At 54.3% G+C, this 13439-nt stretch overlaps 1 protein-coding gene across 1 annotated transcript in view; it reads right to left on the bottom strand.

Annotated features, from left to right (window-relative positions):
• The window catches only part of FANCA (FA complementation group A), a 57653-nt gene extending 57410 nt beyond the window's left edge, over positions 1-243 (bottom strand). Inside the window, exon 1 of the mRNA XM_019644188.1 lies at positions 123-243. Coding sequence (XP_019499733.1) covers positions 123-201 — 79 coding nt within the window. The 5' untranslated portion in view covers positions 202-243. The remainder of the gene's footprint in view (positions 1-122) is intronic.
• Positions 244-13439: the final 13196 nt, after the last annotated feature.

The raw sequence follows: 13439 nt of genomic DNA, 5'->3' as shown, positions 1-13439 counted from the left end.
GGCTGAAGGCAGCCTGGGCACGGAGGACCCGGATCTCCCCGGGTCAGGCCGGCCGAGGCTCGGCCTGGACGGGGTCTCGGAGCCCGGCGCCGCCCACTCCCGCAGCTCCCGCGCCCACCTACCCAGCAGCTCGGCCCACGTTCGCCTGCCGCCCCCGGACCCCGGGTCTGAGGGGGCCTCCAGCGAGCGGGAGTCGGACATGGCATATACGAGGCACCCCAGCAGCGGCTCCCGGCATCCAGCCCGCGCTGCCTCCCCATTGGCTGCGGCCCGCGCTGCCTCCCCATTGGCTGAGGCCGGACGCGCACGCCCATTGGCTGCCGGCTGCCCGGCCACACCCCTCTGAGGCGGACGCCTCACGCCGCGGCCATCTCGGTGGAGGCGTGCGGCAGCCAACTTGCCGGCGGCTAGAGCGAGGGAAGCGCCTGACGCGTGGGCGAGGCGGAGCTGGGCTTGGCGTCGACGATTAGCGGAACGGATTGAAAGCGGCATCACGTTGGCGAAAACCGTGGCAGCCCTAAGGCATCATTCCGGCCAACAGTGACGCCTAGCTGGTCACGAAGAAACAACGTGACAAACCCAGATCCAGAGAGACGCTGAGAACCGGCCGGTGTAAACCTGCAACCGGGAAACGAGCCTGTGGGCGCTGACCGGTAAGACCCGCAGTAACGGAAACGGTCTGTGTCCATTCTGCGCAGCACGGCAGCTCGAGAAGCGGCCAGTGAGGCCGAGGAGCCCAGTGCTTACTTCCGCGTGCCTTTCCGGTTTCAGCTGCCACCGTGCTGCGCAGCGCAGCGCTGTCATCTGGCCCCGCGCACACCGGTGTCGGAACCAAGCGAGGACGTGGGCCTCTACTGTCCCCTCCAGTGGGCGTGCCTGTCCCTCAATATTACATTTTTCCTAGTTAACTCGTTTTCCTGGCTGCGTACTATTCCACTGCCCGAATACAGGATTCGAGTTTACTAGTTTTATATTCAGCAGTACATATTTTCTGTGTACTGCATTATGGTGTTTTGACATGGGGAGAGACTGCCCGGCTCGGGGCCAGCCATTTCTCAGACAGCCGCGGGCCCGGGGTCGCACGCCTGCCGCTTGCAGACTCGCCCGCCCAGCTGCCTGTCCCCGGAACCCCCATCAGGGCGAGGACCTACACCTGCCCCTCACTCCCGCCTTCTGCCTCCTGGCCACCTGGTGCTTCCCCATGTGAGTGTAATAAGCTTTTCCCCCCCTGAGCAGCTTCTGTGTCTCCTCTTGCGACCATCTCACAGAAGTACACACAACTTTTTTTTTTTTTTAAGTGAGGACCGATTAGGGTGAGAAGGGTTGCTGCCGCCGAGCTGGCTCACGCACCGCCTGGGGCTGAGGAGGGTGGCGGTGCGAGGACCGCAGGCTGCTGCTGGCTCCTCAGTTGAGAATAAATTGCAGGAGAACAATCCAATAATGACACGGGCTTTCTTATTACCTCACATTGAAAGAGCGCTACTAGATTTGCTTTGACAGGTTTTACCATGTGTCACATTGACACATACATGAAAAGACAAACATAGGTGACAACTGTGTGGAAGGTATGCTGAGCCCTCTGTTCTTCTCAAGAGGCGAGTTCGAAAAACCACCCAGTTTTCCTTCCTATGTGAGTCTCCCTCCCGTGAGTCCTTCACTTTCACACGGAACTCTTCACCTCTGGCCGCCCAATGTGTGGAGGTTTTCCCCCATAACAAGCAATTCCCTCTGACATCAGCTGGGTGTTCTACCATTTAACTCATTTCTGACACTGTCTACCTGAGAGAGCGTCAGATCCCACAGGTTGAGGGCTCAGTCCCACAGGACAGCCCCCCACTTCAGATGCCAATTCTAAGTCAGAGGTCCACAGATAACCCACAACTTCTGCCTCATTTGGCAACAAATTGGGGATTCCCATGACCCCTCCTCAATTTCAATGAATTTGTCAGAGTGGCTCACAGGACTCAGGGGACACGTCTACCAGGTGTTTTTAAGGATATGATACAGGATACAAATGGCCAGGCAGATGGAGAGAGAGAGAGGTGAGGTCTGGGGGGGTCCCGAGTGCAGGAGCTTCTGTCCCCATCGAGCTGGAGTGCATCACCCTCGCAGCATGGATGCGTTCACTGATGTGGAAGCTCTCCGAACCCTGTACATCTGTGATTTGTATGGAGGCAAGGTTGGTAATTAACTCCATTTCCAGCCTGTCCCCTTCCTGAGGATGGGGGTGGGGCTGAGAACTCTCAACTTCTAATCCTGGCTTGGTCTTTGGGGTGACAGCCCCCATTCAGAAGCCATTCGGAGCCACCCAGAGTCTCCCCACTGGAATAAGAGATGCTCGCAGTGCTCTTGTCACTTAGGAACTGACAAGGGTTTCAGGAGCCCCGAGCCAGGAATTGGGGGCAGAGACTAGTAGGCATTTCTATAAACAGCAGTTCTCAACCTGTGGGTCGCGACCCCTTTGGGGGTCAAACGACCCTTTCACAGGGGTTGCCTAAGACCATCAGAAAACAAAAAGATATTTACATTATGATTCATAACAGTAGCAAAATTACAGTTATAGAGTAGCAATGAAAATAATTTTATGGTTGGGGCTCACCACAAGATGAGGAGCTGTATTAAGGGGTCGTGGCATTAAGAAGGTTGAGAACCACTGCTATATAGTATCTCACACAGGGTTCAAAGAGTCGAATCACCTTTAACTCAGTCTCAACGTCCAGGTTTTCACACAACACCATCCTGTTGGCCATGAAGACCTTTGTGATGCAGGATAATCAGAGAGCTCCCTCTCCACTGTCGACTCCTGAATTGACTTCCAGGCCGCTGGAAATGGCAAGTTTTCAAGTTTGTGCACAGGCCATGGTCACCCCGCACCACTGCTGCTGGGCCCAGCCCAGACCCGGAGCTGCTAAGCCTGGGTGGGTGCTACCGGGTGGGAAGTGGTTGTGCTGCACACCGTTCAGCTTGTGTGTGCCGCAGACATGGCCACAGCCCTCCTCCATCAAGAGCTGGCCTGCTTTTCCATCCTTCCAGTTTGGGCTTGCCGATGAGATGCACGTATCCTGATGCAAACAGAAGCTTGAAAAGACCTTGTGTTTCAGAGCTTGGAGCTCTGAGCCCCCCAAGGAACACACCTGAGTCGGCCTGCCCGAAGACCGGGCCATGCACAGGAGAGGCAGGGCACCCAGCCAAACATCCCAGGCCCTCACCTGCAGCCTGCCCACCTCCAGAACCTGGGAATGAGGCCATCATAGGCCTTCCAGCTGCCAGCAACCCAGCAGTGATGCAAACGTGGGAGTGAGGCTGGCTGAGACCAGAGTAACTGCCACAGACCCACAGAATCATGTGCTAAGCAAACGGTTGTTGCTTTAACCCACTAAGTCTTGGGATGGTCTGTGACTGAGCAACAGAAAACTGATACAGCCCTTTACACAGGGCTCATTATAGGAGTGGGCCATTAGTATCCGTCCACGTTACAGACGAGGAAATGCACTCATGGGTTAAGGAATTAGCTCAAGGGCACACAGCTAATAAACAGCAAAGACAGGAAAAGAACCCAGGTCTGTCTGACCCCCAAACCCAAGCTCTTAAACATTATACCCCTATGGAACCACAGACCTGTACACGTGGGGCTGAAGCCCTGTAATGGACAGGAGAGAGAGCCTCCTGGGTTTCTACTCTAGATAATTCTCCTCCACGCCTCTGCACTCCCCAGAGCACTGGGAGAAACGTAAGCCTGGGAAGGGTGCCCAGCAAGCCAGCTCCCCTTCCTCCTGCTTCTGCCTCAGCTGCTCCACACCTGGGTCTCTGCCTCATCCTGACACTGCTGCCCAGCATGTGGGAAGGCCAGCTTTATTCAAGGCAAGCTCTATATGGAAGTGGCCAAGAACAAGGAAAGAACGTAAAGATGAATTTCTCCTTGATGTTGCTCAAGGTGCCAGGAATACTGGGGACGAAAGTGAGTCTCTCGCAGACTCTGATCCCCATGCCCAGTCCAGGTGGGGAGTGAGTGAGAGCCTTTTGTATCTCGAAAGCCCATGAAAGCAAGTGCCTCAGGGATGCCCTTCAAAGCCCTGGCAACAGGAGAGGCTGCTGGGCACTCCAGTTCCACCCGCCCTGCAGCAGCTCAGAGCACTAAGGGGGCTGACCTCAGGGATGGCCGCCCCATCTCTGGACAGTGCCCCTTCTCTGCCTCAAAGCAAAGCCCCGCTTGTGGGCCATGCTGACTGTTCAGGTACCATTTAGCACGGCACTCTTCTTTGTGACTGAGACACAGAACAGGGCCTGTGTGCCAGGTGTGGGAGGGAACACAAATTCGGAACCCATGAGGTCCCCACAAGGATAGAACCTCTGCACTCTGCTGGCTGAGTGTGACCGTGGGAATCACTGTGCCTAGGAAACCGCAGCGAACAGGCCATAAAAAGGCTGCAGCTCTCAAGGCGGACCCTTAGGGCAGCTGGGCAGTGACGGCTGGGTCCTGTTAGGAGTCTGGTTCCAGCAGCTCTGCCCCTTCCCACCTCCCAGCCCAGCCATGCATCTGACAGAGACCCCAGACGACACCAACAAATGCCTGTGTCAAGCACCTTTTAAATTATTTGAGGGGGAGTTGATTAAGCTTTGGGGAACACCGTTTCCACTTGGCCATGAGTCACTCTCAGAAAAGCTTTTCTCTCTTAATTTCCCCAAGCTGCTGACTGGGATGGAGCCCTGATTATTATAATTATTTTAATTAGCAATAAATTCAGACTTACGTTGTCCTAAGGCTTGCCAAATTCCATAGCGTAGACACAATAGGTCCATATTCTTAGAAACCACTAAACAAATTTCTCTAACCAAGTGAAGTTACAAAAGTCACCAGCACGCAGAAGCAGCTTGCAGGGGGCTGTGCTCAGACACATACGGACAGTACACAGACCCTGAGGCGCCAGGCCTGACACCGCTGTGCCCTGCCTGGCTCATGCTCACACCAAGGGCGACACCATCTGCGACTGTGCAGGGCGGGCGTGTGTGGTGTCAATGCCTGCCTTAGTTTCCTGTGACAACATCAATACTCCCCATCCCCACCCTCGGGTTCTTGTGTTCCAGGAAGAGGTGGGTGGCCAAAGGCGCTTTGTGCCGGTGTGACCTCATCAGGAAGTGAAGGAATTAGAGTTGGAGGAGTAGAGTTCACGAGACCCTCTCCTGTAAGCACCCAGACAGCTCAGGAAGGAAAAGCAGCCAAAGAAAACCTTGGAGCCTCAGTTTCTCCAACTGTTAAAGCCTCACAGGCCAGTGAGCTTCCCTGGGAAGGATGCGGGCTCTGCTGCTGTGTGCACTCTGGAGTGAAAGACCAGTGCTGTGTCCAGGGCCAAGAGTGACTGACCTTCAGTGTTTCATCTGGGGCTGAGGGCCAGTGAGACCCACTGAGGTGACACGGAAGTGAGGAGACACCTCCACCCCTCCCCCGAAACGCTCCTTCCACAAGGCTGACTCTCAGCAGCCCACCATTTGGCAGCAGCCAACATCTGTGCCTCCACGCACACTTCCTAGAAGGACCGATGTCTGAGGATGCCCTGGGTGGGTCCCACACACTCACAGCCACATTGAAAGACACACTGGCCTGGTTCCTGGAGTGCAGTTTATAAAGGGATGGTGCGGGCGGGAGCGAGGGTGCGAGCAGGCGTGGGAGTCCGCTGACATCTGCTTGTAGTGGCTGCCAGGCATCTCAACTCAAGAAAGCCACACCAAAGCTTAGCGTGTGTGGGCACACACACTCACATGCATGCACACACGCTTTCACACACTCATACACACACCCATTTACACATATAAACGCACCCTCTCACACATGCACTCACACATGTATTCTCATGCACACAAGGTGCACACACATGCACATACATCACACACACACGCACACTTGTGCTCAGTCAGCACACAGTGAATGGACGCCCCTCTCTCTGACTGGCGCTCTTTCCGGCCCTGACTACACAACAGTGAGAAAAGCAGGCAAAGTCCTGGCCCTTGGGAGTCTCACGGTCCAGTGGGAGTAGAGGGACAATAAGAATAGTGTGTCACATGACAGATGGAGAGTGCCAGGAGAAAAATAAAGACGGCTGGTCTGTTCAGATATGGGCGGGAGGCAGGCCAGAAGTCCCCTGTGAGGTCCGCGTGGGCCTTAGACGCACCATGAAGGTGGCATCCACGCCGCGTGGGCGGGGCACTGAGGTGCTGCCCTGAGTTACGCAGCTTGTTGAAGAGGCTGCGGGGAGGCGCCATGAGGGCATGGAGGGCGGTCCCATGGACTCTGGCGATTATCCGGCAAAAGACGGGCTTGGACTAAGTGACGATCGTGAGGTGGAGAGAAGTAACCACATCTGTTCCTACTTTGGAGGCTGATCTGCCAAGTCAGGGAGTCCAGAGTTTCTGGACCTGAGTGGTTGGAAGGGTGGGAATATGCACGCTGGGAGAAGGCACTGGGAAGGTGGCGAGAACGGAAGATCTGGGTTCGAATCTGCACGTGTCAAATTCCAGCAAGTGCCACTGGGCAGCTGGTTCTAGGAGATACATGCGCGCTCACGCACGCACACGCACACACTCAAGAGTGCACACATGCATAGTGCACACCATGTGCAAATGTGCACACACACACATACCACCAGAGTTCTCTCTCACAGTCCATCATTGCGCTCCTTCACCGTTGTGCTTCATAAAAAGATAAGGAGAGGATACCCAGCTATTTGAAGCACCTGACATGACATGTTGTGAGGTGCCCAAGTGCTGGGCAAGACCTTTTGGGGAGACAGACTTTATGGTTTCCAAAACATCAGTCATTCAATAGCCTTCCCAATGTCCACTGAGAGCATTATTTAAGGACATTTTTCTTTAACTCACTTCTGAAAAATGAAAATCTAATTTAAGAGAAAACTTTACCAATATAAATGGAAACCCAGTATTCTACAGCACAAACTAAATGTAAACAATTTAAATTTGCTTTTGTCTCACTTGAAGTCACTTTGTGAGCTTCACTTGCACCTAAGATGTGGAACCCTAAAAACAAGAAAATCCAGATTAATTACCAGATAACACCTCTGCTTCAATCCCTTAAGAGCCTAACACTAGGGAAGGAACGCCTGCAAGAGGGGGCGAGACACCGGATGCAACGCGCACAGGTAAGCAGAATTCAGGTGAAATGTTTTCACAAACTGCTAAGGGCCACACGTGGCCAGCGTGAGAGGGCAGGGTCCCAGGAGCCTCAGACACCAGGAGCCGACGCCCACACAGGCTCTACCAGGACCTGAAGAGAGAGACTGAGCAGGACACACCTGAGAAAGTCTCCCACCTGGAGAAGGGGAGCAGTCACCTCTGCCAGAAAGGCAACGAACCCACAGGGACCCCTCTCTCCCAGGAAGCAAATGCCTTAACACAGGGGATGGGCAGCCCTCAGGGCAAAAGTGAAACCCCTGGTGCTGGGGGGGAGGGCACAGGAGAAACCCTCTGCCCTGGGGGTGGGAAGAGACCCACCTGGGCCCAGACCACAGGGACGTCCTACCACCAGGGCAGGACACTCCTACAAGAGATGAGGCACATGTGAGCACAGTTCACCTCGGACTCTCCTGGCTGACACACAATGCTTCGCATTCAATAAAAAATCATGAGAGACCAAAAAAATCAACAAAAAAATCAACCCACTCTTAAAAGACAAGGCCAGTAACAGAACCAGACCCAGATGTGACCCAGCTGGGGTGGAAACTGGAGCAGCCCCTAAGGAGGGCCATTTTTTGATGTTTATTAAAATAACAAATTCATACACGTTTTGACCCAGCAAGTCCATTTCTTAGTGTTTACACTGCACACGTAAGAGGGCAGGTATCAGTGCTTCCCTTAGTGTCCCAGGTCCTTGGGACAGCAGCCATGAGGCCAGTAAGACCCAGCCCTTGGGGCTTGCACTGTGTGTAAGCTTATTCACTCCGGGCTGAGCCAACGCACGTGCCCACCAGCAGGGGCATGCAGCTGTAGAGAAGAACACGGAAGCTCTTTACACGCTGACCAATCGTTCCCCAGCAGAGCACAGGCCAGGGTGCACGACGTGCTGCCCTCTGTGTAAAAAAGGGACGTGAGCTTATAGTAGGTAGGTGCCATTTCCAGGACGATACACAGAAGAGCAGTGACAGTGACTGGCGCCTGACTGTGTGATGGAAGGCTTCTTAGTTTATACTTTTCAACATCAGCATGTCAGATGAGCCGACATGTGTAGTTATGTCTGTAATCCTACACAGGTGTCGCTGTGACGGAAGCGTGCCTCACTCAGGCTGTGAGGGAGACCTGGCACATGGAGACGGCTCTACAGCAGCAGGTGCGAGTAGCACTTGGAAAGCACTCACCTGACCTTTAGCCACTCTGCATTACCTGTTCAAAACACATGAGTAAATGAGCTCAAGCTTTGTAAGTGGCCTCCAATGTCTTCAGCGGGAAGCAGACCATGTCCTGCAGAATTTCCCGTTCAGAACTCCAGGGTGAGCACCCCCCATAAGCACCCCCCATCTTGTCCTGCCCTCACAGCACAGCCCACTCCTCCTCCTGGCTACACTCGGGACCTCGCTGTCCCACCCTGTGGTCTGGGTCTCCTCTGTCCTCATCTTGCCCACCAACCACCAGCCTCAAAACACAGCAGCAACGCCCAGTGCAGGGCCCTCGCCTGGGAGCCGCTCTGGGCTCCTGTTCAGAGACAGAGCGCAGTCTGGCTCTACCTGGCTCCCCTTGGGATTCATGGCCTTTACCATTATCCCAAAATAAACTGAAAGCACAAAACCAGGCCCTCTCGAGTTTCAGCTTTTCCTCCCGGACCCCTGAGCCCTGCCTGGCTGTGAGGAGCAGGACAAAGAGGGCATTCAGGGGCCTCTTGAGTCGTGGCAGCAGGGGCCTGGCAGCTCACTGCGCTCGGTGTGCATGGGTCCCTTGGGGGAAGCCGACCTGTTTTTCTCTCTGAAGTGGAGTTGGTAAGAGGAGAGCGAGCCTCTGCACTCCACTCACCACAGCCGAAGCCTCTGCCTGTGTCGGGGAGTCGGCTGGCCTTTGACCTCAAATTGTCATGGATCTTAAACCCAACTGCACACATGCCTGGCTCACTGACTGCTGTCTATACACGCAGAGTTCTCGCTCTGCCATGCTGGACCCTGGAGCCATGGTCTCCTCTCCTGCAATCACGCAACTGTAGCCCACAGCGCACCTGGGGATCTAGCCCCAAGTTTTCTTTTGGCCTCCGGGAGCCTAAAATTAGGATCTGCTAGCTTCTGTGTCGCCAAAGATGCTCAGAAGTATAGTTTCTAGAGTTTTTTAATACATGGCCAACTGCAGGCATGAGCCACCCACCCCCAGCGCATGGACAAGAGCACAGCTCCCACGAAGCACCAAACACAGGGCATGGGACGACCAACCAACCAGTGGGTTCTGTACACATCCAGCACCTGTAGCCCTCAGCCACCTGAAGAGAAGGTGCTTCCTTGGGCTGTTTCCCTGAAGGGGGACCTGGTTGGGCTTTCATTGAAGACATCGATGCCCAGAGCTCAGCAAACGTGTGTGAATGAACAGCACACGCCATAAGATGAACGCTGGGAGTGTCTTTGCTAACATGAGAACTGGATAGAGCAATTCTGCAAGTCCAAGCACTGGTGCACTAAACGTCTCTGTCCTGTTCCAGGCACGGCCCACAGTGACAGATCACATCCCACCCCTGGGACTTCCTCATCTATTGGAAATGAAGTATAAAGAACACGTTTTTAGGAGTCAGCCACAGGTGCTCCCACAACTGTGGAAATGACCTTGCCTTGGAGCTTTCCAAGTTAATGATTGACCTCGATCGATTCTACCATGCCTTTTTTAACTGCCGGAAATACACTGTTTATTTCTAAAATCCAAGTGGCAAGTTCAAGTTATGGAAGAACTAACATTTCTCTGATTCTGATGTTCTGTGTTGCCCATCTGTGGACAAATAGCTAAATATTTTAGCCTTAGTGCCATTCTCAAAGGGGATAAACCCCATTTCCCATCCCCACCAGGCACCATAGGCAGCACTCATGTATAAGAAGTGAGTATGTGTTCTTCCCTTGGTGTGCAGCCCAGACAACTATCATTTTACCCACATGAATGCCTTGTGGTAGAGCCCTCAGCCTGATTCAAAGTATTGACTACACTTTTTTTTTAAAGATTTTATTGGGGAATTGGGGGAGGGGAACAGCATTGGGGAATCGGGGAAGGGGAACACACAAGTCTTTTGTGTACTTCAGTCTAGTTGTGGAGGACTTCACTTCACTGGCCCACGTTGGTATTATTGCACTCTTCCCAGGTGAGACAGTCGATCACCGGCCTTTGGACGGCCGCTCAGGCAGCTCACAAAAGCACATGCCAGCTGCCGACAAGCCCCACTGCAGCCTACGCCATTGCCAGCGACTCTCAGCAGCCCAGCTCCAGGTCAAGCTGTTGTTCACCATCTTAGCTGTAGAGGGCGCAGCATCACTGGGCCTCATGTGGGATCCGAACCGGGGCCCTGCTGCTCAGAGCTGGTGTCCCAAGCCAACTCCTACCCAACATGCCACTCGGCCGGCCCTTGACTACACTTTTTAAACAGAAGTACAGGCCATGTTTGGGACCCAACCACAGGAAGGACATGATTGTCTCGACTTGGACTTGTGCCTGCTGGGTGGAGCTTAGCACTACACTCCTGCTTCCTTTCTGATTACTGGCTGGAAAGCCACTCTAGGGTTCCCACTGTACAAGGCTGAAGCCCTCTCCCTACCACCACCAGCCTTGGGCCATGTTGGGCTTACTTCCCACCTTAGGTCCATTTCTAGGTGTCATGTCATTCCTTTGGGGGAGTTTTGGGGGTAAATGACCTGAGAAGAAAAAGAAGATATGGTTTCTAGGAGCATCCATAGAGCTGATGGGTGCTTCTGCTTCCTCATTTTGGTCATGGCCCTGGGGATAAACCTGTGTAAGGGTACAACACCCAGGGTCAGAGAGCTGTAATCTTGTCCACACCAGGGCAATGCAATAGAGGATGCCAAGAGATAAGTATGTAAAACCTAATTTTTTAAAACTTTGAGTAAAGCCCCGATATTCTAAATCTTGCTGGCTGGTGTCTTGGAAAGTGCACAGGGATCCCTAAAACAATGATCAATGCCCTATCACAAAGGGTGTGGTACCCTTATGCAGGTGACCTCAAGGGCCACTGGGTCAGCCGGATGTGAGTTGTCACTAGGTCCTTACCAAGGCCCCTGATCATCAAATGAGATCCTGAAACCATGTGCTCAGGTAGGGAAAGTTGAAGCCCTTTGAGGAACAGGGAAGGCACTTCTTGCTGTAACCCAACGAGCTTTCAGAAAGGGTGATTACACCTTCTACTCTGTACACTCGCTGCCAACACCCAGGAGGGGGAGGGTGGCCGGCTGCTGTGGGAGCAACACCCTCCCAACGACAGGTGTTGCAAATGGAAGTCTATCCCGTGTTGTCTGAGAAAAGAAATTGCCCCTCCATAGGCCTGTCAGGAGCAAGCTCAGCGTGTGGCTGCGTGTGTGTGTGTGTGTGTGTGTGTGTGTGTGTGTGAAGTTCCCCAGGTCAAACACATCTGGCACTGTGTCATGTGAGTCAGGAGGGACTTGCCTTAACCACTGAAGGGGGCGATGGCTAAAGAGTTCTTAACTGCGTTGCTCTTGGGCAGACCTGGGAGTTTCTCACTGTCCTTTACAGGTGGTCGTGCGCGCGCAAAGGCTAGGCAGGAAGATTCACCTGAGCCCCAGGTTTTTTGCACCGTTCATTCAGGAGATAGCATATCTCCCACCTGCCCCCATCTCCAATTTTCTTCTACAAAGTGCATTCACTTGGAGAGTTGAAAGTTGTCCGCTGCTGAATATAGAAACTTTCAGCACAATCTGTCTTCATCAAACTTGTTTGAAGATTAAAAATCCAGATGGGGGCCGGCCGAGTGGCACGTTGGTTAAGAGTTGGCTTGGGACGCCAACTCTGAGCAGCAGGGCCCTGGTTCGAATCCCACATGTGGGCTAGTAACGCTGTGCCCTCCACAGCTAAGACAGTGAACAACAGCTCGACCTGGAGCTGGGATGCTGAGGCGACGGCGTAGGCTGCAGTGGAGCTGGCTGGCAGCTGGCATGTGCTTTTGTGAGCTGCCGTAAGCTGCTGTGAGCGGCAGTCCCCTGGCCAGCGACCGATCTGCCTCACCCTGGAAGAGCGCAATGATAACACCAACATGGGCCAGTGAAGTGACGTCCTCCACAATCAGACTGAAGAACAAAAGGACAGCAACTTGTCTGGTCCCCTTCCCCATTCCCCAACACTGTTCCCCTCCCCCAATTCCCCAATAAAATCTTAAAAAAAAAAATCCAGATGGGATTATTTGACACTAGGGCCCCAAATGACAGCCTTCCCCCGACCCTGTCTCCTTCAAAGGAGATGAAATTGCTCCACTGCTGTGGCTCCTACACTGAGCTGTTCAGAATCGCTACAGAACTCTATAGAATCCCAAGTTCTACCTCAGACCAGGCACAGAATCTCCAGCTGGGGAGAAATCTCCAGGAACCTGCATTTCGTGATCTCCCCAGGCTCCCCAGGGGATCCAGGCTCGGGGGCCCATTGCCTTAGTGCTGTTTATTCTCCAATTGCATTTGGCTCTGTTATTTTGACCATGTACAACTCTGGCTGAAGAGGTCTTTGGATTAGCCAGAATAAAGCTACCTGGGTGCACAGGTGCCACCCCTCCCACGGAGGGAGGGAGCTGGCAGGAATGGAGGCACAGACGTGTTCAAAGGGGAATGCGACTCTCCCAGTGCTGAACTGCACCTGTTTATTTATCCTGGAGACACTAGAGCATTTAACGCAGACACATCTCCTGCTGGAAAGGGTCATCTATTAAGTGTTTGCTTCGTACCGTGGGGGCTCCCTCGCTCTCATCACCCTATAGTAACCTCCTGAGGTCACCTTGCCAGCCGGCACTCGACAGAGGCCACTGAGGACATCACGTGCTCCTCCACCATTGTAAAGCCTGTGTGTGTGTGTGTGTGTGGGGGGGTGACTCACACTCCTCCTGGCTCCCTCCTGCATTCCAGAGCCAAACGTGCCCGACGCCCCGCAGTCACTGCACTGTTTGGGGCTGGATGTCGGCCTAAATACGAGTGCGAGGGCCGGGCGTGGGCGCCCGCCGTCTGGGTTTGCCGGGAGCGCGGGGGCGGGGAGAGCCGCGTCCCGGTGCGCGCCTCCCTGGGGAGCAGCCACACCTCCGGCCCCAGCCCTGCACCCGCGGGCCTGCGCTCCCCGCGGCCCTGCGCCCCCCGGCCCACCTCGCCCGGGCCGGGCTCTGCGCCACCCCCACGCCCGGCCCCGCCCTCGCCCGCCCTCACCTGCGCCGCGTGCGCGGGGCGGGGCCGCCGGGGATGACAAAGCAGCGGCGC

The sequence above is a fragment of the Hipposideros armiger genome, unplaced genomic scaffold, assembly GCF_001890085.2.
Source record: "Hipposideros armiger isolate ML-2016 unplaced genomic scaffold, ASM189008v1 scaffold_4, whole genome shotgun sequence".
In the NCBI taxonomy this organism is placed as follows: domain Eukaryota; kingdom Metazoa; phylum Chordata; class Mammalia; order Chiroptera; family Hipposideridae; genus Hipposideros; species Hipposideros armiger.
Note: the sequence above shows the minus strand (reverse complement) of the source record. Positions and strands in the feature narration are given on the sequence as shown.